Source organism: Nansenia antarctica (genome assembly GCF_963989245.1).
Source record: "Nansenia antarctica genome assembly, chromosome: 18".
NCBI classification, from domain to species: Eukaryota; Metazoa; Chordata; class Actinopteri; order Argentiniformes; family Microstomatidae; genus Nansenia; species Nansenia antarctica.
The window spans coordinates 18,151,349-18,179,195 of NC_137691.1; the positions used below are offsets into that span (position 1 = coordinate 18,151,349).

The following is a 27,847-nucleotide window of genomic DNA, read 5'->3' on the forward strand; positions in this document are numbered from 1 at the left end:
TATATTTTTGGAGGGGGAATCTGGGTGGAATCGCGGAGGGTTCTACTATTTTTTTTTTTTTTTGCTTTAATTCTTCCAAAGGAGAAGAAAATATCCAAATGCAAAACATTGCTTGTTTCTACATAAACCAAATTCTTTTTGCTTAAAAAAAAAGAAGAAAAATGTTTAAGTGTTTGGTTTATTCTTAGTTTCGGCCCTACATTTTTTATTAGCTGCTGTTCTACTGTATATTCTCCCATCCAGGTTTGTCAGACCTTAGCCAATGCCAGGACAGTTGGAGAGTGGTGCAGCCAATGATTTCACATAGAGATGTCTACCATGTGGAAAGCTTGCTTTGCCCAATCTAGTCACATTAGATCAGTGATTCCTTCAAGGAACGGAGGAAAGGAAGGATGCATTTATAAAGTATTGGAACAGGGCCCGGGTCCCAACCAAGACAACCCACTCTGTTCCGTGGAATCATACCCCAGTCAGCGGCATGCTGCTGAATCACGTGACAGCGCCCAGTCATGGCCCTTTGTGTTCCATATTTGCATTATTAATGTACATTATATTTGTCATTTTCAACTCTCCTCAGATTTTGATACAAGAGCACCCCAAGCTTTATGACTCTCAAGGTTCAGTGTTTTGGCCAAGCTTTTGCCTTTTTCCAAAAAAATGTGGTACAGGTATTGGTGGGCAAATCAGATTTAAGCTATTACATTTAGTATGTTTATTATGTTGGTGTCTCTTCTACTCCTAGCCAAACTCGCTGCAGCAATAAGTGAGTGTAATTTTAGCACCAAAAACCACCTGGCTTTTTCTATTTTTGCATTGAGTGTTTTCAATGTGCGTTGCTTTTTCCATGTGTCTAACACTTCCTGTACATTTTGTACAAAGACTCAAATTACAGCTGTAAAAGCAGAGTGTAACACTGTCTGATTAAAAATACACACACACACACACACACACACACGGATGACACACACATAAGGATGGGAGGGTTTATTGGGTACAACTAGATCCCTCATTGGTTCACCGTTATCAAAGCTTACCCTCTTGACAGATGTGCTGGTGAATTAAAAAATATTAAAATGAAAGAAAAAGGATGATGATGGATGACAAACACATGGTTGTCCTCACAACCAGGAAGTGTTTGATATATACAGTTAGTGTAGGCTTAGTGTCCCACAAGCAGATCACATCTCGCTACAGTATATAGGTATTAAAAGCCACCCAAAGGATGTCCATTGCTACAGGATGACTCTGAGGCTGAGGACCAAGTCCCTATGAACTGAACTGACGAGGAAGCTATTGATCAGACTATTATTAGGTTATTTCAGTTATTTGTCTGCATACATGTCAATTCAAAATCAGCAAACCTTTAGATGTCACCTCATGTTGGTAAATGCTAAGTAGGGATGCTTGCAACGACCCCACTCTGACATCACCCCCATTGAAGTTGACAGTTATGGTTAAGGTTGGGTTAAGGGTTATAGGGTGGTCAGGGTTTAGGGTTTATGGTAGGTCCCAAGGATCATCTCATGTTAGATAAAGATGAACTCCCCTGTCGCATAGTGCCACACTCACATTCAAGATGACACGTTGACAACAGTTCAATTCCTTCGTGTTTCATTTACATGCAACCAGCTTGTAGAAGAGGCCTAAACATATTCTAAGGCTTTAGAAGGTGTTGAGGCCTCTTCTACAAGCTGGATGCATATCAATAATGATGCCATGGATCTGGTCAAATAATGGATCTGGTCAAATAACGATGCCATGTATTGACATTGCCATAGTCACATGTCAATACATGGCATAATTATTTGACCAGATACATTGTATTACATCACTGGAGCATGAAGAGGGTTGAAGGTACATACTAAAAAGGTTCAGTGAGGCATCTCAGGTACCTACACACACACACACACGCACACGCACACGCACACACACACACACACACACACACACACACACACACACACACACACACACACACACACACACACACACACACACACATAGGACCGCTGCAGCGCCACCTACCGTCTGAAGGTAAGTGGGTCACAACCTAATCACGGTCGAAACTCACGTGTGTGCAACTCAAGTGTCTGCCATACGTTTGCTGTATCTATGCTCTTAGTCTTAATGCATCCAAAGGGTGTTCGGTATTTCAAACCTTGCACGCATGCATGCATAGCATGCTTGTTTGTAGGTCATGTTGTGAGAGGTTTATTTTTGCACAGATGATGTTGTGCAATGCATGCGTGCAATTTATGACCCTCCTACCCAGAAGATGGAGCTAACATGCATTCGGCCAAACGGAAGTATATTCCTGGAAGAAAAATATCTTTATTTTTTTTGTCTAAGCACCTCCTCCTCCTCCTCCCCCCGGTAATGCATCATCCCATGCATTGGCTTGGCGCGCTCTAGTGTCACGTTTGGTTTACCCCTCCCCTCCCCGGTGGATCTGTCGCGCGGGGCCTGTTTACGGTACCGTGAAAACCATGGCAGGCAGCATGAGTGCAGCGGGACACGCTCGTGCCGGGCCGGTGCAGCAGGGCCTGAAGGAGGCTCTGATCGACACGCTCACGGCCATCCTGTCCCCGGTGCAGGAGGTGCGCGCGGGGGCCGAGGAGCAGATCAAAGTGCTGGAAGTGACAGAGGGTAAGAGAGAGAGAGAGAGATGGAGGAGGGTAGCTGCTAGCTGGGGCTACTACTCCTGACCAGCTGATGAAGTGCATGCAATGGGGTTTTTTCCATGCATCACATGGGCCTTGGCTTTGCAGTTAGCTACAGTTTCGGGCTAGACAGACATACATTACTGTCATGTAATCAGGGATCAAACTAGTAACTTCTTTTGTGCAATGGGGTTTTTGCATCACATGGGGCCTTGGCTTTGCAGTTAGCTAGCTAAAGATATGAACCACAGTTTCGCGCTAGACAGACATGCATTACTGTCATGTAATCAAGGATCAAACTAGTCACTTCTTTTGTAAAGCACCAACACCGATCATCTGATCTGCTGTACCCTGAAATGCATTTGAACTAGGCGTTGAGATCAGGCTAGCAGGCTAGGATAGGAGGAGGAAGCACATTAAGCACATCATGTCATCACGTTGTTAGATCTGGATAGATTAGCTGAGTTCCCCTGGCAGAGGCAGAGCGACACACGTGTGGAGTCCACGGACAGACAGCCAGACAGACAGACGGACAGACAGACAGACGGACAGAGAGAGAGATAGACAGTGAGACCACAGAGAGACAGACGGACAGAGAGAGAGAGAGACAGACAGACAGTGAGACCACAGACAGACAGACAGACATGCTCATTCCTTGCTTGGCCTAGTTAGTAGCTACTCACTATAGATGTCCTACTTCTTAGTTCTGTAAAGTTATTATGGATCTGTGCCAGACAGTCAAATGGAAACCAAACTGGTTAAATTGAACTGCCCAGAAATGACACTTTCACAATGTAGCTGTCAGTTCTGGGCTGTCATAAAGGATAGATTAGATATGTCCTTCTTAACTAACTACACTATTTGTAGTTTGGATGGTTGTTTGTTGGTTATTATAGCAGAGTCAGAGTGGATGTATAAATATATTATTGTTCTATTATTATTATTATTATTATTATTATTATTATTATTATTATTATTATTATCATGCTGTGTGGTTATGTTAAAGCACGTTGAGCTGCAACGTTTGCAGGGGAAAAAATGCTAAACAAATAAAGGTTATTATTATTATTGATATTATCAATACTGAGAGATAATGTTATGGTCGCCATAGCAACCGTTCAATCCAGGAGAATGTCACGCGAACGTTCCCGCGAGGGGCTATTCTTGAGATTCCCGCCATTGGCAGACGAGTGGTTCTATCACTCCACTGACTTCTGTCATCGTTTATCATGTTTTATTATTATTAACACGTTTGCTGATGGCAGCCCCATCTGGAATACACGTAAAACCGAGTTGATGATAGTCCATCAAATATCTGTGTTACAGTACATGTGGGAAAACTAGGGTTAGGGTTAGGTGCTAGGGTGACTTGTAACATGCTGGCATGTCTAACCCTAACCCTAACCTTAACCGTAGCACCCTAGCACCTAACCCTAACCCTAACCTTAATCCTAACCCTAACCTTAACCGTAGCACCCTAGCACCTAACCCTAACCCTAACCTTAACCCTAACCCTAACCTTAACATCCTAGCACCTAACCCTAACCTTAATCCTAACCTTAACCCTAACCTTAACCCTAACCTTAACCTTAACCCTAGCATCCTAGCACCTAACCCTAGTTTTCCCACATGTACCGTAACATCTGTACCGCCACATTGTGTCCTATATGTGTGTTGTCTACCATAAACGTCACACTCATCAACAGAATGCGATGAGCTTTCCTATGTTAGATACAGGGCTCCTAGCTAGGGGCTATAGGGTATACATGTTAGATACAGGGCTCCTAGCTAGGGGCTATAGGGTAGAAATGGGTGGCCGACGCCAAAGCGTCGCACACTAATCCGAAGTCCTGCGGGTGGGGGGATATAGGAACAGCATATACACTACAGTGCCTTTGTCCCCCCTGCGTTCCTCCGGCGTCGCTTTAAAAGGCTGATTGTGCAGGGCTGCCGTGGGGATATAGCCTACTGTAGTGTCACAGCAAGAATGACCCCCCCGGCCTCTTTCTGAGGGTAGCAGCTGTATGGGGCCAGTCAGCAGTAACATTGTCTCCTGGACTGTGATGTCACTTTTAGTTAAATCCGGTGACAGAGAGAGAGAGAGCGATGGCACACACAGGGTATGAGGGTCTGACTTCACCCCTCACTCTCTCTCTCTCTCCATCCCCCATACTCTTAATAGGCCATGAAGATGAAATACTTGGAATAGATCGGTCTCTAATACTGTTTATGCTCTAAAGCCGGGGCTTATTCATTAAATGGCAAATATGTATATTGTGTATTCAAATATGTCAGTCCAATACTTGCTGTTTCTTATACTCTATTAGGCTATAGAAAACAGTTTCCCGTCTTGTGTAAATGCTTTTCACTCACTGTCCCTCAACCCCATGTAAATGTAACTTAAGGCCAGTGTGTATGAATTGATTTAGTGTTTGTTGTGATCAGTCACACTGTGTTGATGTCCTCTCATTGCTGCGTTTGTGTTGCAGAGTTTGGAGTCCATTTGGCAGAACTAACGGTAGACCCTCAGGGAGCCCTCGCCATTCGTCAGGTGAGAAACGTGTGTGTGTGTGTGTGTGTGTGTGTGTGTGTGTGTGTGTCTACAGTACAATTGAATGGGAAAGTGTGTCCAAACTTGTGACTGGTACTGTGTTTGAGAGAGTGTGTGAGAGAGAGAGAGCTACTCTCTTCACTTTAGTTTAGTTATGTTACTTTAATCCTGTTTTTAATGTTTGCAGTTGGCCTCCGTCATCCTGAAGCAGTATGTGGAGACTCACTGGTGTTCCCAGTCGGAGAAGTTCCGACCCCCGGAGACCACTGACCGGGTAAGACATGTACCTGATCTTCAATTGACATGCAGACAGAGAACTGAAATAACCAGCTGTCTGATCAGTAGGTTCCTCTTCAGTTCAGTTCATAAGGACTTGGTCCTCAGCCTCAGAATCATCCTGTATATGTGTATATATATGTATGCGTTACGGTACATGTGGGAAAACTAGGGTTAGGGTTAGGTGCTACGTCGACTTGGTACATGCTGGCATGTCTAACCCTAACCCTAACCTTAACCCTAGCACCCTAGCACCTAACCCTAACCCTAGTTTTCCCACATGTACCGTATTCCCACATGTACCGTAACATATATACCCCCGTATACAAAATCAACTTGCAACCCTCTCCCCTCCCCCCTCTCTAGGCCAAGGGAGCCATCAGGGAGCTGCTCCCCGGGGGTCTCAGGGAGGCCATCAGCAAGGTGCGCTCCAGCGTGGCGTACGCCGTGTCGGCCATCGCCCACTGGGACTGGCCCGAGGCCTGGCCGCAGCTGTTCACCCTGCTCATGGACATGCTGGTCAGCGGGGACGTCAACGCCGTGCACGGGGCCATGAGGGTCCTCACAGGTGAGTGCTAGACCACGTGCACACACACACACACACACACACGAACACACCATATAAGCTGTGTGTGTACATGGCATGGGGCCATGAGGGTCCTCACAGGTGAGTGCTAGAACCACGTACACACACACACACACACACACACACACACACACACAGAGGCTCCATATAAGCTGTGCTGTTGTGTATTTGTTGTATCAAATCCAAGTATTTGAAGTATGTAGAATTTGCCATTTAGCAGACGCTGTTAATCCGAAGCGATTTACAATTACGAATTACAAGGACATTCGCCCCTAGCGTAACTGAGGGCTAACTGCCAAGGGCACACTAGTGGTGGTGTGGTTTCAGGTGGGATTTGAACTCACAACCTTCCCGATCACCAGTCCAACTCACTATCCCACTAGACCACAACTACCCCACTACCCCCACTCTATTGGCCAGTTTAAATGCACATAGCTTGTTTTATACCAACCCCCCCCCCCCCCCCCCCCCCCCTTGCCTTCTCCTCTAGAGTTTACACGGGAGGTGACAGACACTCAGATGCCCTTGGTCGCTCCAGTGATTCTGCCTGAGATGTACAAGATCTTCACCATGGCGGAGATCTACAGTATTCGCACTCGCTCCAGAGCGGTGGAGATCTTCACCACCTGTGCCAACCTCATCTGTGCTATCGAGGAGCTGGAGAAGGTGAGGCTCAGTAGGGAGCTTTGGAAGGAGTCACAAGGATGCTGTTGACTTTTAGGGTGTAGCTGACAAAGCCTATTAGTGAGCTGAAGAGATCCAGGATTTCTAGCACTGCACTGATGGTTTGGGTAATGGGGGGGACGGGGGGACGGGGACATTTAAAGGGCGTCATCTGGAAGACACTAACTAAAGAGTGGTGTCTGCTTGTGTGTGTGTGTGCGCGTGTGTGTGCGTGTGCGTGTGTGCGCGTGTCTGTGCGCACGTGTGTGTGTGTCTGTGCGTGTGTGTGTGTGTGTGTGTGTGTGTGTGTGTGTGCGCGCGCGTGTGTGTGTGTTTGCGTGTGTGTTTGCGTGTGTGTGTGCGCGTGCGTAATGTGTGTTCGTTCGTCCGTTCAGGGTGCAGCCAAAGCCCTGATCTTCCCCGTGGTGCAGCAGTTCACCGAGGCGTTCGTCCAGGCCCTCCAGATGCCCGACGGACAGTCCTCGGACAGCGGCCTCAAGATGGAGGTCCTCAAGGTGAGCGAGCGGAGAGAGGAGAGCATGCTGGGAGATATGGGAGGCCAGAGGATAGTTGTGAATCCTACGTTCCTGAAGCAATCATGCCAACTCTATTAAATGACACTTCTATCCGCGAGGTTCCTTAAGTTGCATCCCTTCTGGACTGAAATTCAGTTCTTTTGGGTCAGTCGTTCCTACCTTACGTGTTCCTCTCTTCCCCAGGCTGTGACGGCTCTCGTGAAGAACTTCCCCAAGCCCATGGTGGCCTCCATGCAGCAGATCCTGCCCATCGTCTGGAACACCCTAACGGAGAGTGCTGCTTTATATCCTTCCAACCGCAACCAGGTCCTGATATCCACAGCCTTCTGTGCTTCTATGTCTGTCACTTTACTTCAAAGGGATAGTTCACCCAAATGTCAAAATCATATTTTTGTTAGCCATTTAGTGACCAGGCCCAGATGAACAGTACCAAAGTGTGGATTGAAGTCTGTCCCTTGTCCATAGACTCCTTTCAGGGAAAAAGGAACCAAAATATGTGATTGTCATTTTGGGGGGGGGGGGTGGGAACTGTCCCTTAGTGGAGACTGGGTGCTAGAGGAGATGTTCCTTAGCACACCTGATAGTGTGGAGTGAGTGAGTGAGTGAGCGAGTGGGTTTCCTTAACCAAGTGTGCACTTATGTCAGAACAGAGGTGAACTACACAGAGGAGGTGGATGACCCCATTGACTCTGATGGTGTGTACAACTTTGACATGATTCTCTGACCTGTTCTAGACTGTTCTGTCATGGGATTTATTTAGAGCGAGGACACTGAACTGAAATGTTCTGCTCAGCTTGAGACGTCTTCATGTTCAAGGTGTGTTCTCTGTACTCACCAGGTGAGGTTCTGGGTTTTGAGAACCTGGTGTTCAGCATCTTTGAGTTTGTCCACACGTTGTTGGAGAACAACAAGTTCAAGAGCACGGTGAAGAAAGCCCTGCCGGAGCTCATCTACTACGTCATCCTCTACATGCAGATCACCGAGGATCAGGTACAAACCCCCCGCCTGTGTCTGTGTCTGTGCCTGTGCCTGTGTCTGTGTCTGAGTCTGTGTCTGTGTCTGTGTCTGTGTCTGTGTCTGAGTCTGTGTCTGTGTGTGTGTGTGTGTCTGTCTGAGTTTGAGTCTGTGTGTCTGTGTCTGTGTCTGTGTCTGAGTCTGTGTCTCTGTCTGTGTCTGTGTGTGTGTCTGTGTCTGTGTCTGAGTCTGTGTCTGTGTGTCTGTCTGAGTTTGAGTCTGTGTGTCTGTGTCTGTGTGTCTGTGTCTGTGTCTGTGTCTGTGTCTGTGTCTGAGTCTGAGTCTGAGTCTGTGTCTGTGTCTGTGTCTGTGTCTGTGTCTGTGTCTGAGTCTGTGTCTGTGTCTGTGTCTGAGTCTGAGTCTGAGTCTGAGTCTGTGTCTGAGTCTGTGTCTGAGTCTGTGTCTGAGTCTGTGTCTGAGTCTGTGTCTGAGTCTGTGTCTGTGTCTGTGTCTGTGTGTGTGTCTGAGTCTGTGTCTGTGTCTGTGTGTGTGTCTGAGTCTGAGTCTGTGTCTGTGTCTGTGTGTCTGTGTCTGTGTCTGTGTCTGTGTCTGTGTCTGTGTGTGTGTCTGAGTCTGTGTCTGTGTGTGTGTCTGAGTCTGTGTCTGTGTCTGTGTCTGTGTCTGTGTCTGTGTGTGTGTCTGTGTCTGTGTCTGTGTCTGTGTGTGTGTCTGAGTCTGAGTCTGAGTCTGAGTCTGTGTCTGTGTCTGTGTCTGTGTCTGTGTCTGTGTCTGTGTCTGTGTCTGTGACTGTGTCTGAGTCTGTGTGTCTGAGTCTGAGTCTGAGTCTGAGTCTGAGTCTGTGTCTGTGTCTGTGTCTGTGTCTGAGTCTGTGTCTGAGTCTGAGTCTGTGTCTGTGTGTGTGTGTCTGAGTCTGTGTGTGTGTGTGTGTGTGTGTCTGTGTCTGTGTCTGTGTCTGTGTCTGTGTCTGAGTCTGTGTCTGAGTCTGAGTCTGAGTCTGTGTCTGTGTGTGTGTGTCTGTGTCTGAGTCTGTGTGTGTGTCTGTGTCTGTGTCTGAGTCTGTGTCTGAGTCTGTGTCTGAGTCTGTGTCTGTGTGTGTGTGTGTGTCTGTGTCTGTGTCTGTGTCTGAGTCTGTGTCTGAGTCTGAGTCTGTGTCTGTGTCTGTGTCTGTGTCTGAGTCTGTGTCTGTGTCTGTGTCTGTGTGTGTGTCTGTGTCTGTGTCTGAGTCTGTGTCTGTGTGTGTGTGTGTGTCTGTGTCTGTGTCTGAGTCTGTGTCTGAGTCTGAGTCTGTGTCTGAGTCTGTGTCTGTGTGTGTGTCTGTGTCTGTGTCTGTGTGTGTGTCTGTGTCTGAGTCTGTGTCTGTGTGTGTGTCTGTGTCTGTGTCTGTGTCTGTGTCTGAGTCTGTGTCTGTGTCTGAGTCTGTGTCTGTCTGAGTTTGAGTCTGCGTCTCTGTGTGTGTGTGTGTGTGTGTGTGTGTGTGTGTGTCTGTGTCTGTTTGAGTCTGTGTGTCTGCTAGTGATGCTCCGATCTGATCGGCGCCGATCGGTATCGGCCGATATGATCGGTTTTGATCGGAGTTCTCAAAACGGCCGATCAAACATGACCGATCAGTTTACAAAAAGGCGTCGCCAGTCTGGAAATATTATACAGTGTCGGAAAGAGACAACAAATATGCCGTTTGTAATGTCTGCTCAAAAGAAATACCTTGCGGAGGAACGCACGCAAGGTCTTTCAATACCACGAATATCATACGGCATTTGCTGCGTTCGTCGATTCGCTCAGAGAGCGCCGAAGCGCACACTGGGCTCGACGTCATAAAGGGACGAGTGCTTTGATTGGACGAGAGGCGTTCCACGAGTGCTGGTCAGAGTTCCAGCGCGACTTCACGAGCGTAGTGTAGGTAGTGTTCACCGACGTCATGTGACCCCGTGAGCAGGAAGTCACTTGGCCCATAGCAACAACAACTATTAGCGCGTGAGTTTTAGGTCTTCCTCTGTGCACCTTGCACAAGTGTAGATAGCGAGCGACTTTTCAGCAGCAGGACATATTTTAGATGATAAGAGGAACAGGCTGAGTGCCAAAAACGCTGAGATGCTTGTATTTCTCAAGGCTAATCTGCCAGTGATGCTGCTTAATCAGAAGTAAGGTTTGAGTCTGAAATCTCCTTAGGTGCAATGTTTTTTTTTTTTTTTTATTGATTATTGCTGACTTGCTGTCTTATCTCCTCCTAAATATGACTTGAAACTGACTGACTTGAAACAGTATTTTATATTTGGCTATAGCCTGTTTATGTTGCAGTTTAGTTTGGGTATGTTTATTGTTCCTCAGGAAAGCTACAGTTACAGTATAAGCTCCAAGTTCTCTAAGAGCCCCTAGTTCCTCTCATTCGAGTGGAATGTTGCACATTTGATGTGACAGTGTACATTTTATTTATTATGATTTTTATTTTCACATTTTATTTGTTTTTCCTGAAGTAAGCTACAGGTGGTTGTGAATTCAATAAAACAGATGGTCGTCAATTCATGATACTTTCTCATCTCCTAATTTCATTTAAATACTTAATATACAATGTCAATGGTGTTAAGAATAATTTAAAACATAAATAATGCTACACAATAAATAGAATGCTTCAATTGCCATTTTCGACGCTGTGATCGGTGATCGGTGATATCGGATCGGCAGATCACTGATTCCAGTGATCGGTGATCGGTGATCGGCACCAAAAACCCTGATCGGAGCATCTCTAGTGTCTGCGTGTGTGTGTGTGTGTGTGTCTGTGTCTGAGTCTGAGTCTGTGTGTGTGCGCGCATGTTGTTTATATACGCCATTCAGCTGCCGCTTTTGTCCAAAGCGACTTACATTGCATCGAGTGCATAGGTTTTTCAGCATATATGGTCCCAGCGGGAATCGAACCCGCAACCTAAGCGTTGTCAGTGCCACGCTCTACCAGCTGAGCGACAAACGACCCACTGTGAGGTCCCAGTCGTACTGTATGCCTGATCATAAGCAGTGGTGTCTCTGCAGATCAAAGTGTGGACGGCCAACCCGCAGCAGTTCGTGGAGGACGAGGATGACGACACCTTCTCCTACTCTGTCAGGATCTCTGCCCAGGACCTGCTCCTGGTGAGAACACAGACACAGTGACGTATCCATAGAGATAGAACAATTGTGTATCTGTGTTCTGTCCCGGTCTGTAAAGTACGTTGTGTTCTGTTCTGTGATATCTCTGGGCAGGGTCGGTCCAGCGAATCAATTTCCTCTTGAAGGATAATTACGTTTTTATTTGTTGTCATTTGTGCTGTCTCAACCTCCTCCTCTTCCTTCTCCTGCTTCTTCATCCTCCATCTCTACTTCCCCTTCTTCTTCTTCCTCCTCCTCCTCTTCCTCAGGCTGTGGCCACAGAGTTCCAGAACGAGAGTGCGGCGGCGTTGGCGGCTGCGGCGACCAGACACCTACAGGAAGCAGAGCAGGCCAAGAACAGCGGCAACGAGCACTGGTGAGGACCCTACAGAGGCAGTGACACACACACACACACACACACACACACACGCACACACACACACGCGCGCACGCCTGCGGTAAGCGTCTGTCCGTCTCTTCCCCCCGTGTCCCCTCCTCCAGGTGGAAGGTCCACGAGGCGTGCATGCTGGCCCTGGGCTCGGTCAAGATGATCATCACGGAGAACGTGAAGAACGGCAGGGTCCAGTTCGACATGCACGGCTTCCTGGCCAACGTCATCCTGGCCGACCTCAACCTCCAAGGTCAGTCTTGGGGAGAAACGGCGTTACGGCGACGTGCTTGACCTGCTTAAAAAAACGTGTTGAATTTCATGATTGCGTTGAAGTTTATTATCAGGGTTGGGGTTATGGTTACGGTAAGGGTGGGTTTAAGACCTACATTTAGACCTAGTCCGACGCTGGTCAGGAAGGTCCTTTTTGGTCTCAGCCGTTAGTCCGGGGCCCCCAGGAAAGACCTGGGGCTCAGATCATTACTGTCATTACTGAGTGGCTCTCATGGCAAGGGAAGTTTATTTGTATTAGCACATTTCATACAACAGGTGGCAATTCAAAGTGCTTTACATATAGCATTAAAACATAAAACAAAACCCTTACAAAGAAATGAACAGTCTATCATTTTAATGGTAGGTTCATTTTTTCCATTGAGAAATAATTGACATGATATGAATTTTAAAAAGATATTTGTGTTTTATTGAGTAAAATAAGTATTTCACCCCCTACCGACCAGAAGAAGACAACAAAGGAGTGGCTCAAGAAGAAGCACATTGTGGTCATGGGGTGGCCTAGTCAGTCTCCGGACCTTAAACCCATAGAAAATCTGTGGAGGGAGCTGAAGCTTCGCGTTGCCAAGCAACAACCTCCAAACCGTAATTACCTAAACATGTGGCGTTCCGTAGGGGGTTCCCATAGTCTAATTTCTCCCCCCATAGTCTCCTAACGAACCGGAAATATTTTGACACACGAGCGACGTGATTTTTACACGTGAGGGATGCGATGTTTGGGATTCGCACTGCATCTACTGTAGGTCCACTGGAGGTCCGCTAGGCTAGCACTCCCCCAACACTGACAGTAGGCTTGGGGCGGTTTTCTTTTTTTTTTATCTACAGGGAAAACTGTCCCCGAATAAAACCCTGGTTTTCGGTCAAACCGCAGGATACAAAGATCACATGTTGTAGGGCCTTGACTGAGCCACCAGTTTCAAATGATTAAGACCTTATTCATCAGTTAACACCAGCTGTGCTGAAAAATGTGCTTCAAATAAATAAATACGAACAGCGCTAAAAGTACTTTTGGTTCGTAACGAGACTGTCGGGACAAATTCGACTATATATGGGGAAACACTGAGGAGGTCTTTGAGTATACTCACAACACTGCTGTAGAGCTCCATAGAGTCATATTTAGTGTCATCCGCTGTAATCCCTCATAGCATGATTTGCCTCTCCCAGAACTCCGGTCATTTCAGAGAGACTGCGTTCGCCATGGTTGAAAAAAAAAAAATAAGAAGTCTGTAGGAGTCTGAGAGAACAAAGGAATACGGAGACTTCGTTTGCAGTGAGAACAGTGTCCGAGTTTTTAATCAGAAGTTTGGAGCAGAACTTCTGCAAAAACCTCCCAACCCTAACTGACAGTGATATTTCCAATATCATATTGCTCACGTGTATCCAATCCTCTTAGGTTTTAAGAAGTGGGTAGAGAGTAAGGGCGTAAGGGGACAATTCTGATGCATTTTGGTATTCAGCAAGCCCAGACATTGACTCCCCTCCCCCCCCCACACTCTCTCCATCTCTCTCCCCCCTCCCCCGACAGCTGCCTCCCCCTTCCTGCTAGGCCGGGCCCTCTGGGCGGCCAGCCGCTTCACGGCGGCCATGTCTCCTGACCTCATCCAGCAGTTCCTCCAGGCCACGGTCAGCGGCCTCCACGACAGCCAGACCCCCGCCGTCCGCATCTCGGGCGTACGGGCCATCTCAGGGTGAGGACGCCGCTCTCCTTCGTTACCGGTTGCACCGCACGCTTTCAATAGAATACTTTGATTATGAAATGTAATAGGACATTGTTTAGCCATACATAGGTGCAAAACGTGGTACACATACTTCCGATCACAGGGAACAATACTCACACAAACACAGCAGACAGATGTTACTGTACATCCAACACAGATGCATACAGAGCAGTTATGATGTATAGTTCTTTTTTTTGTTGTTGCTCTAGGGCCTTTCAGGGCCACATTGAGGGGGTCTGTGTCGGTTGGTTATTTGTCTTTATGTAGAGTGCCTGTTTTTGCTGAGACAGACTTAGGTTAGCTCTCTGACATGTGATCCGTTGATTAGAATGTTTTCATAGGAGACCTGATGGGATTTGAGAAACGTCACATATTCAATCTGACATTAAAACGCTTGTACCTCAAACCTGCTGCTGGCTGGCTTTTACGGATGCATTTCTCTGTGTGTAAAAGCAGCCAGGTAAAGCGCTGTAGTAGTAGTGGCGGTTTATTTTATTTTTCCTTTTTTGGGGGGGGGGGGGGGGGGCAGCAGTCCTACTCCTTTCATATAGATATATTTTTTTTTACTGAGACTGGACAGAATAGGTCAAGCCAGACTTGAACCCCCGACCCAACACCCCCGACCCTTCCCAGCGCCAGGGTGCTGACGTATCGGTGTCCTCCCCCGCAGGTACTGTGAGCAGCTGAAGCTGTCGGAGAGCACCCACGTCCTGCAGCCCTTCCTGCCCGCCATCCTGGAGGGCCTGGTCCAGCTGGCGGCCCAGTTCAGCTCTGAGGTCCTCACCCTCGTCATGGAGACGCTGTGCATCGTCTGCACCGTGGACCCCGCATTCACCACCAGCGCCGAGAACAAGATCTGCCCCCTCACCATCGCCATCTTCCTCAAGTACAGCAACGGTAAACACACAGGCGCCTGCAGACTCTCTTCCTCCACTCTGCCTGTCTCTCCTAGTGCTCCACTCAACTCCTTTGCATATTATTTCTCTCTCTCTCTCCCTCTCTCTCCCTCTCTTACCCTCTCCCTTTCTCTTTCCCTCTCTCTCTCTCTCTCTTTCTCTCTCTCCCTCCCTCCCTCCCTGTCTCTCCCTCCCTCCCTCCCTCTCTCCCTGTCTCTCCCCCTCTCTCTCTCTCTCCCTCTCTCTCCCTCTCTCTCCCTCTCTTACCCTCTCCCTTTCTCTTTCCCTCTCTCTCTCTCTCTCTTTCTCTCTCTCCCTCCCTCCCTCCCTGTCTCTCCCTCCCTCCCTCCCTCTCTCCCTGTCTCTCCCTCTCTCTCTCTCTCTCTCTCTCTCCCCCCCTCTCTCTCTCCCCCTCCCCCTCCCCCTCCCCTACTCCCAGTCCGACCTCCTCACCGTCTCTCTCCTCTCCTCAGACCCAGTGGTAGCATCTCTGGCCCAGGACATCTTTAAGGAGTTGGCCCAGATCGAGACGTGCCAGGGCCCCATGCAGATGCGCCTCATCCCCACCCTGGTCAGCATCATGCAGGCGCCCACCGACAAGATCCCCTCGGGCCTCTGCTCAGTAAGTCACCAGAGGGGGGCGCTTAGGTGGCGTAGCGGACTAAGCGTTGACCATGTAACCAACCGCAGGGTCCCCGGTTCGATTCCGGCCGCGGACATATCCTGCATGTCATCCCTTCTCTCTCTCTCTCACCCATCCTTCCTGTCATAACTCTACTGTCTCTATCACAATAAAAAAAAAAAGTCACCAGAGGGACAACACACAACTTAGATCTTTGTGGCAGGTTCGAATCATAATATGAATTGAAATTGAATTTAAAATGGAAACCCCCCCCCCCAGAAAAAAACATGTATGACTCTCAAACTTGTATGAGAAGAACCTCCCCTTTTGAACATATTATGCATCTTTTACAGACATTTATATACATGTTCTTATGTGGGGGGGGTTACCTCTCCCGCACTTTATTTATGGTTTAATGAAATTATTCTTAATGTCACTATTTTGTCTTACTACTAGGTGCAAGTTTAATTGGAAAATGATCATATTCACATACAGTATGTGTAGTGTCCAGTATGATCATATTCACATACAGTATGTGTAGTGTCCAGTATCCCCCTCTCTCACTTGCCCCTGACTCCTCTCCTGTGTGCCCTCTCTTCCAGACAGCCATAGACATCCTGACCACGGTGGTCCGACACACCAAGCCCCCCCTCTCGGAGATGCTGGTGTTCCAGGCCTTCCCCGCGGTGGCTCAGTGTACGCTACGCACCGACGACAACACCACCATGCAGGTGAACTCTCACCCTCTGCGGGGACACACACACACACACACACACACACACACACACACTCTATGCAGGTGAACTCTCACCCTCTGCGGACACACACACACGCACACACACGCACACACACGCACACACATGCACACACACACACACGCACACACACACACACACGCACACACACGCACACGCACACACACACACACACACACACACGCACACACACGCACACGCACACACACACACACACACACACACACACACACACTCTATGCAGGTGAACTCTCACCCTCTCCCACCCCATCTAAACCTCCACCTCCTGAATAGTTTAGTTTATTTGACAAACAATACGAAAACTTACTTGTACACGTACACAAATAACATCTCGGTTAAGATATAACCTGTCCGTGTGTCCGTCCGTCCGTGTGTGTGTCCGCGTCCCCCCCTCCAGAACGGAGGAGAGTGTCTGCGGGCCTACATCTCCGTGTCCCTGGAGCAGGTGGGCCAGTGGCGGGACGAGCAGGGCCACAGCGGCCTGTGGTACGTCATGCAGGTGGTCAGCCAGCTGCTGGACCCGCGCACGTCCGAGTTCACGGCGGCGTTCGTGGGCCGGCTGGTGTCCACGCTCATCTCCCGGGCCGGCACCGAGCTGGGCGAGCAGCTGGACCAGATCCTCCGGGCCATCCTCAGCAAGATGCAGCAGGCCGAGACCCTCAGCGTCATGCAGGTGAGGAGGAGACACAGAGACACGGAGACGTCCAAGAGAGATGTTTCCGGTTGTTCTCCAGGATGATTAGTGGTGGTCTAGTGGATAGTGAGTTGGACTTGTGATCGGAAGGTTGTGAGTTCAAATCCCGCCTGAAACCACACCACTACTAGTGTGCCCTTGAGTAAGGCACTTAGCCCTCAGTTACTCCAGGGGGAATGTCCCTGTGATTCGTAATTGTAAGTCGCTTTGGATTAAAAGCGTCTGCTAAATGGCAAATGATTAGGAGTGTGTGTGTCCACAGTCCAAAGGCTGTCAGTATCTGTTCTATTACCAGCCCCTAAAGTACACCTGAACTGAGCTCCTCCTTCTACCTGTCGTCCACCCCCCCACCCCCCCCTCTAGTCTTTGATCATGGTGTTCTTCTACCTGTCGTCCACCCCCCCACCCCCCCCCTCTAGTCTTTGATCATGGTGTTCGCCCACCTGGTCCACTCTCAGCTGGAGCCTCTGCTGGAGTTTCTGTGCAGTCTGCCCGGGCCCACGGGTAAACCTGCCCTGGAGTTCGTCATGGCGGAGTGGATGAGCCGCCAGCACCTCTTCTACGGGCAGTATGAGGGCAAAGTCAGGTGAGCACCAGGCCAGAACACCAAACCCTAATTGGGCTGGGCTGGGCTGGGCTGGGCTGGGCTGGGCTAGTTTAGCATCCACCTCCACCGTAGTTGTTATAACAGTGCTGGAAAGGATGTTAGTTGGCAAAGTATAAAGGAACAAATAGAATCAAGCCCTAAAAAATGCAAACTCCAACCTAAATCAAGCACACCTCAACTACTCTCCCAATGTCTTTTTTCGTACCACCCTGGGGGTCGTCTTGTCTGTTTGCATATTTCCTTTATCTATCTTGTTTAAGTCGATGCAATCTCTCCTCCCTACAGCACGGTGGCGCTGTGTAAGCTGCTCCAGCACGGCCTCAACACCAACGACAAGCGTCTTCAGGACATCGTGGTGAAGGGAGAGGAGATCTACGGGAATGAAGAGGGCATCCGTACACGCTCCAAATCTGCCAAGAGTACGGCTCTTCCTTGTTTCCTGTATTTGATTTGCATCCCTATTTCATTTCCATTTCTTTTCTTTTCTTCATTAACGATAACATTTTCTTATCTTATCATATTAGCGGAGATTCCTCCATCAATCTTCCTTATTAGAACCCTCCTTAAAAAGATAGCCATCTCCACACTTTGTGCATTTATACCCGCTAGAGAGCGCACTCCCCTAAATAATATTGACGGCAGCTGGTGAAAGGGGGAACAAGTCGGCAACCAATCCAAATGTTCAGTTTGTTTTATTCTGAATTCGATTCATTCGATTCGGTGAGTAATCCCCACTGCTACCTAGTTAACTATAATACTACTTTATATTGTTAGCAGGCTCACAAAACAAGCTGTGTGTTGCTTGACTAGCTAGTCAACAACGTTTTCTGAATAAAAATCGGAACATTTGGTCATTAGAACAAACTACCGTATAACGCTATGATGCCTCCACATGGATTTAGAAACATAGGATCGGTGTTGGCATGGGCTCGTACCCTATGCTTTTAAATCCAAGTTAAAGATTCCATGTAAGGAAAGTAGTATGTGTTTCCGAGTAGTGTTTGGTAAAGGTTAGACCTCTCCTTAAAGGTTTCTCTCTCTTCTGCCTACAGATCCAGAGAGATGGACCAACATTCCGTTGCTAGTGAAGGTGTTTAAGCTGATAGTGAACGAGCTGTCGTCAGTGGTGGAGGCCAACGCCACGCGGGCCTCTGCAGCGGACTGGAGCCAAGGTAAACACGTTGTCATGGTTACACAGCGCTTTATTGGACGGCTGTCTTTGGTCTGAGTGAAACGCATGGGTCACGGGTACAGAGGAGCCTACCTCACACAGCAAAGACACACGGTTCATTTGACCCCTCCAGAAAACGCATCTGCTGATATGATGCATGATCATGTTGTTGTCAAATCTCTACTGTCTCTATCGCAATAAATAAATAAATAATAAAACAATGGACTTCCGGTCTACTGGATGAGCGAGTAGGACGCGAAGTTCAGAGCTCTTGAATCCGTTATTCAATCCGTTATCATCAACACCTATTTTTCACTCCAATAGTCGTTACTGTGTTATAGTATCATCATACTCGCTTTTATTTACGTTTTCAAAGTTTTTACTTTTACCTTTAGCCACCAAATCGTGAGCAGTCGATACTACAATGCCGCACACGCGTGCTACTATGCAGGCTAGCTCTCCGGATGCGAACTCTGCCCCTATTAACGAAGCTAGCTCCACCGAAGCGGTGCTACTGGGGGCTATAGCCGGGCTGCGCGAGGAAATCAAGGGAATCAAGCATGACATCAGTGCTGCAAAGAATGACATCTGTACCTCTGTTGACACAAAAATAAAGAGCTTGGCTGACCTGATGAAAACTGAAATAGCCTCGGTGAGAGTCGAGCATCACCAGGCGGTGGCTGGCATTCAGGCTGAAGTTGGCACCCAGGTTACCCGTATAGATGAGCTGGAGCAGGGACTATCCCATTGGTCCGACGAGACGACCGACCTCCAGGCGCAGGTGCGTTCTCTGACAGCGGAGGTAACATCCATCCGAGACAAATGCGAGGACCTGGAGAGCCGCTCACGCCGGAATAACATTCGGGTGCTGGGCATTGACGAGGCTGAGGGCTCACGCGACCCTCGCAAGTTCCTGGCTAACTTGCTGAAATCCATGCTGAACCTCGAGGAAGCCCCATTGCTGGATCGGGCTCATAGGCTATACTCCCAGCCGAGACCAGGAGTGTCCCGTCCTTTCATAGCGAGGGTCCACTTCTTTCATGTCCGTGAGGAAATTCTCCGACGCGCCAGAGAAGCGGGGCCGCTCACTCATAATGGGAAACGTGTCCTCCTGTTCCATGATCTCACGGCAGCCGTTGCTAAGAAGAGAGCTGCCTTCAACGACGTCAAGCAAATGCTCCGAGGCCAGCAGGGTGTCAAATTCGGGTTTTTACACCCAGCCCGGTTCAGACTGACTTTCGAGGGCAAACATAACATCTTCAGCACCAGGGAAGAGGCGGAGTTGTATGTGAAGGAGCAGGTCCTTTCCTACAAGGATAACGGTTGAACAGTGCACTTTCGTGCATATCCGAACGATGGGTAACCACAGTCGGGCTGACGATTGGGCTGCTTTTCCTCATACCCCCCGGTTTGAGCGTAGGTTTGTGTGATCTATCGCTGCTGGTAGTATACATCACCACACTGCTGGTAGTATACATCACCACACTGCTGGTAGTATACATCACCACACTGCTGGTAGTATACATCACCACACTGCTGGTAGTATACATCACCACACTTTGCTGCTGGTAGTATACATCACCACACTTTTTTAATTCTTATTTTTTGCACTATTTGGCGGTTGATGGTAATACTATGCAAATTGTAAAAGTGGTACTATCAGCCTGTTCGTGTTGTAGAGCGTTACTACTTTTGTTGCTGTTAGCCTAACCCTTGCCATATAGCTTGCTAGGTATATATGTCTTACCACATTATGTTATACTTGGTTTATGTTAATGCAATGATTTCAATTATATAGCATTTCTGTATTGGAGCAGTACAACATGTCCTCACTCAATCAGAATTAGGTAAAAGTATGTGGGAAATTGAGTCAAATTATAATACAAAATGGTTTATTAGGTCAAACGGGTAAAAGTACAATTTTTGTTGCGGCTATATTAACATTTTCCATATAGTCTACTAGGCATAGAATGTCCTATTAGAGATACCACATTTTGTTACTTTATTTATGTTTGATGCAATGGTGATCTCATTTATATGGCTGTTTTGTCTTATATTTTTACATTATATATAAAATATATTTATATTTATGTTTTCTAGCAATACAGAATGCTGAGATTCAGGGAAGACTAGCATTACAGAATCCTGACATTCAGTCAATACTAGGTAAGAGCATGTGGCTATTGAGTAATTCTAAAATACAAGATAGTTTTGTGGTGAATCGGGTATTAAACAGGGGGAAAGGTACCTTTAATTATTATGATGCCTGGCCATAATTTGATTATCCGGCCTATAGAGATTTTGCTAATCTATGTTCACAGCAACATTAGCATTTTTCACAGTTACATGGTAACAACTTAAATCTATCCGTAGGTGAAAGTGTTGATAATTTTGTACTTAAGTAGGAGTTCTTTTGGTAGGTTTTTGTTGTTTTTTCTTGTCTATCGGATAGTTGCCAGAGTAGTTGGTGAGTCGCGAGCGACTATCGAGAGCTGAGATGCAGGGGTGGATAGTTCTTCCCCTCATTTCTCTAACTGTTGTTTGTTTTGGGGTTTTATTTGGGTTTTATTTTTCACAGGGACCAGGGGTTATTCATTCAGATAATGACACTCGTTTACAAAATGTAGCAATTTGTTATGACTAAACTCACGATTGTGAGCCTGAATGTCAGGGGGCTCAATTCGCCAAATAAACGTACAACATTTTTGGATTTCCTCAGAAGAAAAGCAGTTGATATAGCTCTGGTACAGGAGTCACACCTTCTATCTAAAGACACCCATCGTCTGGCTAACAGACATTATCATGTGATTGCTTCATCGGCTGCCAACACTAGATCTAAGGGCGTTGCGATCGTCTGTCGCCGTACTTTGAAATATGACATCCTGGGAGATTGGGCCGATCCGGAGGGTAGAATAGCCTTGGCTAAAATTCAACTAGAGGGGGAAAAAATTGTGCTGACCTCTGCCTATGCACCTAACAATTATGATAAACATTTTTATGATTTGCTGACCAATAAAATGTTGGAATTTCCAGATTTCAAATGTATTGTGGGAGCGGACTTTAATGCGGTATGGGATTATAAAATTGACAGAACCACGGCGTCCGAAGCCAGCGACCAGAAACAAGCCTCACTTGCTCTCCGTGCGTGGGCCAATGCTTTGTGCGTTGTTGACTTATGGCGCTTGATTAATCCCTCGGTTAAGGACTTTTCATGTTATTCAGCGAGACACAAATCATTTTCAAGAATTGATTTTATTTTTGCCTCCAAAAACTTTTTTCTGAAATAGCTGACGTGGTCCATGTACCATTTGCTCCTTCTGATCACAAAGCAGTGGTCTGCGCAGCTTCACTTAAGGGCTCTGCACACAGCGTGCGATTTCTGTTGCGCGTCAACGTTCCATTTTGAAGTTTGAATGGAAGTCTATGAGAACATACAACAGAAATTGCATCGCACGCTGTGTGCATTGGGATGCGATGTTTTATGATTTTCTCATAGACTTCCATTCAAACTTCAAAATGGAACGTTGACGCGCAACAGAAATCGCACGCTGTGTGCAGAGCCCTTTAGAGTTGGGACTAATAGGGCCCCTAGATGGCGTTTCAATAATACCCTTTTACGTAGTGAATCGTTTGTTTTGCAATTTAAACCACAACTGGAAGAATTTGTAAACATAAATAAGGGTTCAGTTGATGACCCGAGAGTGCTTTGGAATGCCGTCAAAGGTTTCATAAGGTCCAACACAATCCTGTTTTCCTCAACCCGCAATAAGGCCAGAGCAGAGAAATTAAATCAACTTGAATCTGAATATGCTCGCCTGGATAATTCACTTCAGCTTAAGTACGGCGACAGCACCGCATTACAGCGCAATTTGGTTAAAAAAGAAATAAACTCTTTACTCAAACAACGATCAGAATTCCTTATTCACCGGGTCAGACAAAATTACTATTTTAACAGTGCAAGACCCAGCCATTTATTGGCCTTGAAGCTTAGGGTTAATGAGCGGTTTGCGGATATTTCTGCTGTTAAGACAAGTAATGGTGTTATTTGCACGGTTCCATTGCATGTTAATTCATCCTTTAGGTCGTTTTATGCTGACCTCTACAGCTCTGAGATTGTTCATGATAAAATTGCTTGTGATTCATTTCTGAATGACCTGCAATTGCCTAGTCTCGCAGCAGATGAATCTGCATCTCTCGACCGGCCTATCTCCCTGGAAGAACTCAGAGGGGCAGCTCAAGATATGCAGAGGGGCAAGTCTCCTGGCATTGACGGCATACCACCTGAGTTTTACCTTCTCTTCTGGGACATTTTAGGCCCGCTTTTGCATGAAATGATTTTGTTCTCTATTGAGAAGGGCTCCTTTGCTAGAGATGTTAATATAGCGTTGATCTCCCTGCTGCTGGAAAAAAACAAAGACAACTTTAAACTCCGAAATTAAAATTTATGCCAAGGTTCTTGCACGCCGGTTACAGACTTACATGCTCAAATTGGTTCACTGCGACCAGACAGACTTCATCAGGACCAGATTGGCTTCAGACAATATGAGGAGACTCTTACACATCATAGATGGTGCTACCTCATTTAATTCTCCTACTGCGGTGCTGTCGCTGGACGCTATGAAAGCATTCGACCGTTTAGAGTGGTCCTATTTATGGACGGTACTTGAAAAATTGGGTTTCGGTACGATGTTTTTAAATATGATCAAGACGATTTATTCTAATCCTTCTGCAATGGTAATGACTGGGAGGAATTTTTCGTCACCGTTTGTGATTGCTAAAGGCTCCAGACAGGGATGTCCGCTCAGCCCATTACTATTTGCGCTTTCCCTGGAGCCCCTGGCTCAGAGGGTCCGCCAGTCGACCACAGTCACACCAATTTCTAGCGGTGGCACTCAGCATCACATATCCCTATGTAGGGATTTTATCAAAGTGATGGTCTTGAAGATACAGATTACAAACGACAGACTCAGAAAAACCTTTCTCAGTTTAATGAATACGACCGGTCGGGAAGAGGTACAAGATACAGTCTTCAAAGTATTGGTTCACATACATGAGTTTTTATAGTGTTCAGAGACAAAGAACTGTTATTCAGCCTATAGGATTTGTACACGCTCAATTACATAAGCATTCCTATATGAATATTAAGCAGTGGTTACCTAATGGTTCAAGTCTGTTAGGTAACACACAGATGCTGGACACTGAGACACATCAGGTCAAAGATCACCTTTAGAGTGGTTGTAACTCTCTAGTAAAGTCATGGTCTGTCTTAGGGCCCTTTCTAACAACAGATGATAGAGGCCCCAACCACAGTTCGGGAGAAGTCCAATCATAGTTCAACGACATAAATAAAGCTTGTCAACTTGCTAGGGAGAGTTAACATGTGGAACCACTTACACATTATACAAAATACACTCTTTAGTGTTTAGTGAAATATAACAAAACTACAACTAGATGAATACATAGCTTAACTTTCAGCCATTACCCATCACCTATATGCAGACGATGTACTTCTGTATGTAGATGATGCTCTTCAATCCATTCCCCATATTCTGTCCATCTTTGATGCTTTTAGCGCCATCTCTGGATACAGAATAAATTGGACCAAGTCTGCTCTCTTGCCGCTAAATGAGGCCATGAGGAGTGCAGTTGTGCCCTCCCAGATTCCGATAGTTACCACATTGAAATATTTAGGCATTGACATTTATCCCTCACTGCTGACTACAGCTAATACCAATTTCAAGAATTTCCTTTCCAATATAACACAGGATTTGGACAGATGGGTTGCACTGCCGAATTCCCTGAGGGCTAGGGTTTCCATAGTTAAAATGAATGTGCTCCCCCGAATTAATTTTGTAAGTTCTATGCTTCCTCTTCCTCCCCCCGCTCTTTATTGGAACAAATTGCAATCTGCAGTTACTAAATTCATCTGGAGAGGTAAACGACCCCGAATTAAATTGACCACATTACAGCGTGAGAGACAGGATGGAGGCCTTTCTCTACCTAATTTTAAACTTGGGCTTTCACACTGCGTCCTCTGGTAACTTGGTTTAATCCCATGGCTGAGGTTTCTTGGCGTGCTTTGGAAGAGGGATTGACATTCCCTCTCACTCTGAAGGAGGTGCTGTTTTCCAACACTCCACCTGCTCAGTGTAGGCGACGGTTTGGCCCAATCATTTCTCAATTAATCAGTGTCTGGAGCAATGACGAAAACATGCAAACTGCCCTCTGGATGGAACCCCTGCTCACCAATATTTAATAATGATGCACTCTTAATTGGGGGGCATCCGATTAGATTCCAACAATGGGCTGACGGGGGTATTCATTCATTGGGCGATGTTATTGGGGATAAAGGTCTTCACTCTTTTGAAGAGTTACGAATTCAGTTTAATTTACCACGCTCCTCCTTTTTCTTTTATTTACAACTAAGGGCTGCCATGAAAACCTATGGGGTCCCATGGAAGGAGCCACTTCATAGGCACCCGGTGCTTGTTGTTCTGGACAGGGTGGGTAGTACGAGGGGCTTAGTTTCCACATTATATGGGTACTTCCTGCAGAAAACATACCTCCCATTGGCAGTTGGATCGGTATGGAAGGTGGACATTCCGGACTTAGACCTAGAATTTGATTGGGATAAAGTGTGGTCAGATGTCCTACAAACATCAAGGAATCCTGATCACCAACAAATTCATTATAATTTTATTCATAGGACTTATATGACTCCTCGGAAGATGTGTATTATGAAAATCATAAATGACCCCAATTGTACTCTGTGTCCTCTGGGGGTTGTGGGTACATTTATTCATATGATTTGGGAGTGTCCAGAGGTTACAGAGATTTGGGTAATGGTCGCTTCTAAACTTTCTGCTCTGCTCTCTGTGACTATACTCTCCTTCTGTATTGATCCTCAATGATCTTTCCCTGTTACTCCTCCCTCAAACTAAAAAACGCATTCTGTTTGCTGGTCTGACGGCAGCAAAGAAAATGGTTGCCACACGTTGGAAGCCTCCACATTCACTTTCATTTAAACAATGGGTTTTAAGTTTTTTGGATGTTGTTTATTTGTAACTCTCTACAGCCCGTATGCATGGTGCTAAAGAGGCAAATATTAATTTGTGGATATCCACAGCTGTCGATCTTAAAAATCTTTTGAGTTGAGTGTAGGTTATCACAATTGTAACTGACTTGTCCTCTGGTCCCTGGGGTGGGTGGGTGGGGGTTATTTGTTTTACTTTCTTTTACGTTTTGGGTCCCGACTTGTAGTGTATGTCCCTAATACCTAGATAGCTATATTGTAATTTGTGTGCTGTGGTGTGGTTGTATGGGCTGTTGGGGGCGTTGATTGCAGGATGTGGCCTTGTTGTCTTGTTTTGTCATTATGTTTGTTTTAAAAGAAAATAAAGAAACATTTGATCACAAAAAATAAAAATAATAATAAAACAATATTAAAAATGGTAATGTGTGTTATGGACCAGAGCTCACCTGTGGCCAATCGCCAAACATTTCTGCAGATTCCACTGGTATGTGGGAGGAGCAGCAGGAGGAGGAAGAGGATGATGATGAAGAGGACGAAGGGTTAGCTGGACAGCTTCTCTCAGATCTGATCGCTTCTAACAAATATGGTGAGACCTCTTCTCTCCTGGCCTCTGCTCTGTTTGGGTCATGTTTCACAGATAGTCAACTTTTTTTCTAAACTCATGAGATTAATGTGATATTAAATTGCCTTGTTTAATCAATTAAGATGAAGACTACTATGAGGATGATGATGAGGAAGATCCAGATGCCTTGAAGGACCCCATATATCAGATTGACCTCCAGGTAACACTCTCCCACTAATATCTGATCTCTAGTTTAACCCTTCACTTATCTCTTTTATACTTATTGAGGCAGTTTATTCAGTGCTTTTCTCAGAATCAGAATCAGCTTTTATTACATCAATGTACAGATACAAAGAGTGAAATTATTGGGGTTCAGGTTCAATTAGACATTGGCATTGCACCAGAAATACACAATCAATAATAGAATAATCAGTATACAATCAATAAAATAATAAGCAGAAGAATGCAATCAGCATATCAACATTCTTAATGTGAACAACAACATTTTCCAACATGATTTGATCTGTTTTGTATGAACGTGACTGGTGATGGAGGTCTGTGTTGTGGTTGTTTTTTTCCCAGGCCTACCTGACAGACTACCTGACCCAGTTCGCCCAGCAGCCGTGTTACAGTATGTTTTCTGGTCACCTCACCGACGCCGAGAGGAGAGTCCTGCAGTCTATAGGCATCTAACCTGCCCCCCCCCACCACCACCACCCCCCTATCCTCAACCCTATTCTACATCAACCCAAAACTCTCTTGCCAATCCTCTTACTCTCACCAATGTATTTCCAAGTATCGGATTGGCTTTTCCTTTGGCCAGGTGGCACACGCTTGACTTGTCCTCCATTTTACTACATTGGACTATGGAGAGGAAGAGACAGACGACATGCACTTATCCACCCCCCACCCCCCTCCCCCCACATACCTGTCTCTTAAATCGGTCTTTAAGGATGAGTAGAAAAGGACTGCAGACTCATGGAGATGGAGATGGAGGAGGAGGAGGTTTGAGAAGAAACGGGGTGTTGAGGGTGTTGGAAGCAGAGGCACACCCAGGTTTGTTCTCTGAGAGGACGGGGAGATGTTTCAGGGTGTCTCTCCTCAGTGTCGTCTCCTCGCTCCTCTGCCCCTATGAGACCGGTAGAGTTATTATGGGATGTCGACGGGACGGGTTGATGTTATGCAATGGGAACAGGGGAACCATGATATTATGAACTGACTGAGTATTTGACTGTGTCCCATTTGTAAACTCAACCCCACTTATTTTTGTGCTTCTGTAAAAGAAAAAAAAGAAACTTCCAAGAGGCGAAAGAGACTTCATGATGACGGGTCAAAGAAACAGAATCTTTGAGATGGAGAGAAAGAAAAAAGAAACATTGGCGGCCTTATTTTCAAAAACCGTTGACTTTTCTGATGGGAACGAAAACCTTGCTAGGCTCCACCAGTTGTGGCTGGGGTCTCGGTGGGTATATGATGAGGGATTCACACTGTTGCCATGGTGACTTACAGCCTTGTCATTTCCTTGTACCCCACTGGAGTTTGGGAATTTCTAAATAAAAGTCCCGACAGGACACCAGTTTCAGTTTCCAGCATTTTTTCCCCCTCTCACTCTCGCAGGTTGTATAACAGTAGGTATAACAGTATGTGACTTGCCATATCCATTTGTCATTCATGCACTTATGATAGCAGTTGTCATTGCTTTTGAATAGTTCCAAAATAAATAAA

General features: G+C 46.5%; 1 protein-coding gene across 1 annotated transcript; it reads left to right on the plus strand.

Annotated features, from left to right (window-relative positions):
- Window positions 1–2,486: 2,486 nt before the first annotated feature.
- On the plus strand, window positions 2,487–27,731 carry ipo9 (importin 9; the record flags this gene model as incomplete). The annotated part of the gene is made up of 23 exons (XM_080548243.1): window positions 2,487–2,646; window positions 5,150–5,211; window positions 5,399–5,485; window positions 5,854–6,055; window positions 6,564–6,739; window positions 7,132–7,251; window positions 7,456–7,546; window positions 7,902–7,967; window positions 8,111–8,262; window positions 11,269–11,367; window positions 11,634–11,740; window positions 11,866–12,005; window positions 13,569–13,731; window positions 14,432–14,658; window positions 15,131–15,279; window positions 15,882–16,010; window positions 16,453–16,728; window positions 17,169–17,335; window positions 17,642–17,775; window positions 18,409–18,528; window positions 26,036–26,146; window positions 26,266–26,342; window positions 26,705–27,731. 23 exons carry the CDS (start codon window positions 2,487–2,489, stop codon window positions 26,813–26,815), a joined length of 3,126 nt encoding a protein of 1,041 aa, XP_080404369.1. The 3' UTR covers window positions 26,816–27,731.
- Between the last annotated feature and the right edge of the window lie 116 nt (window positions 27,732–27,847).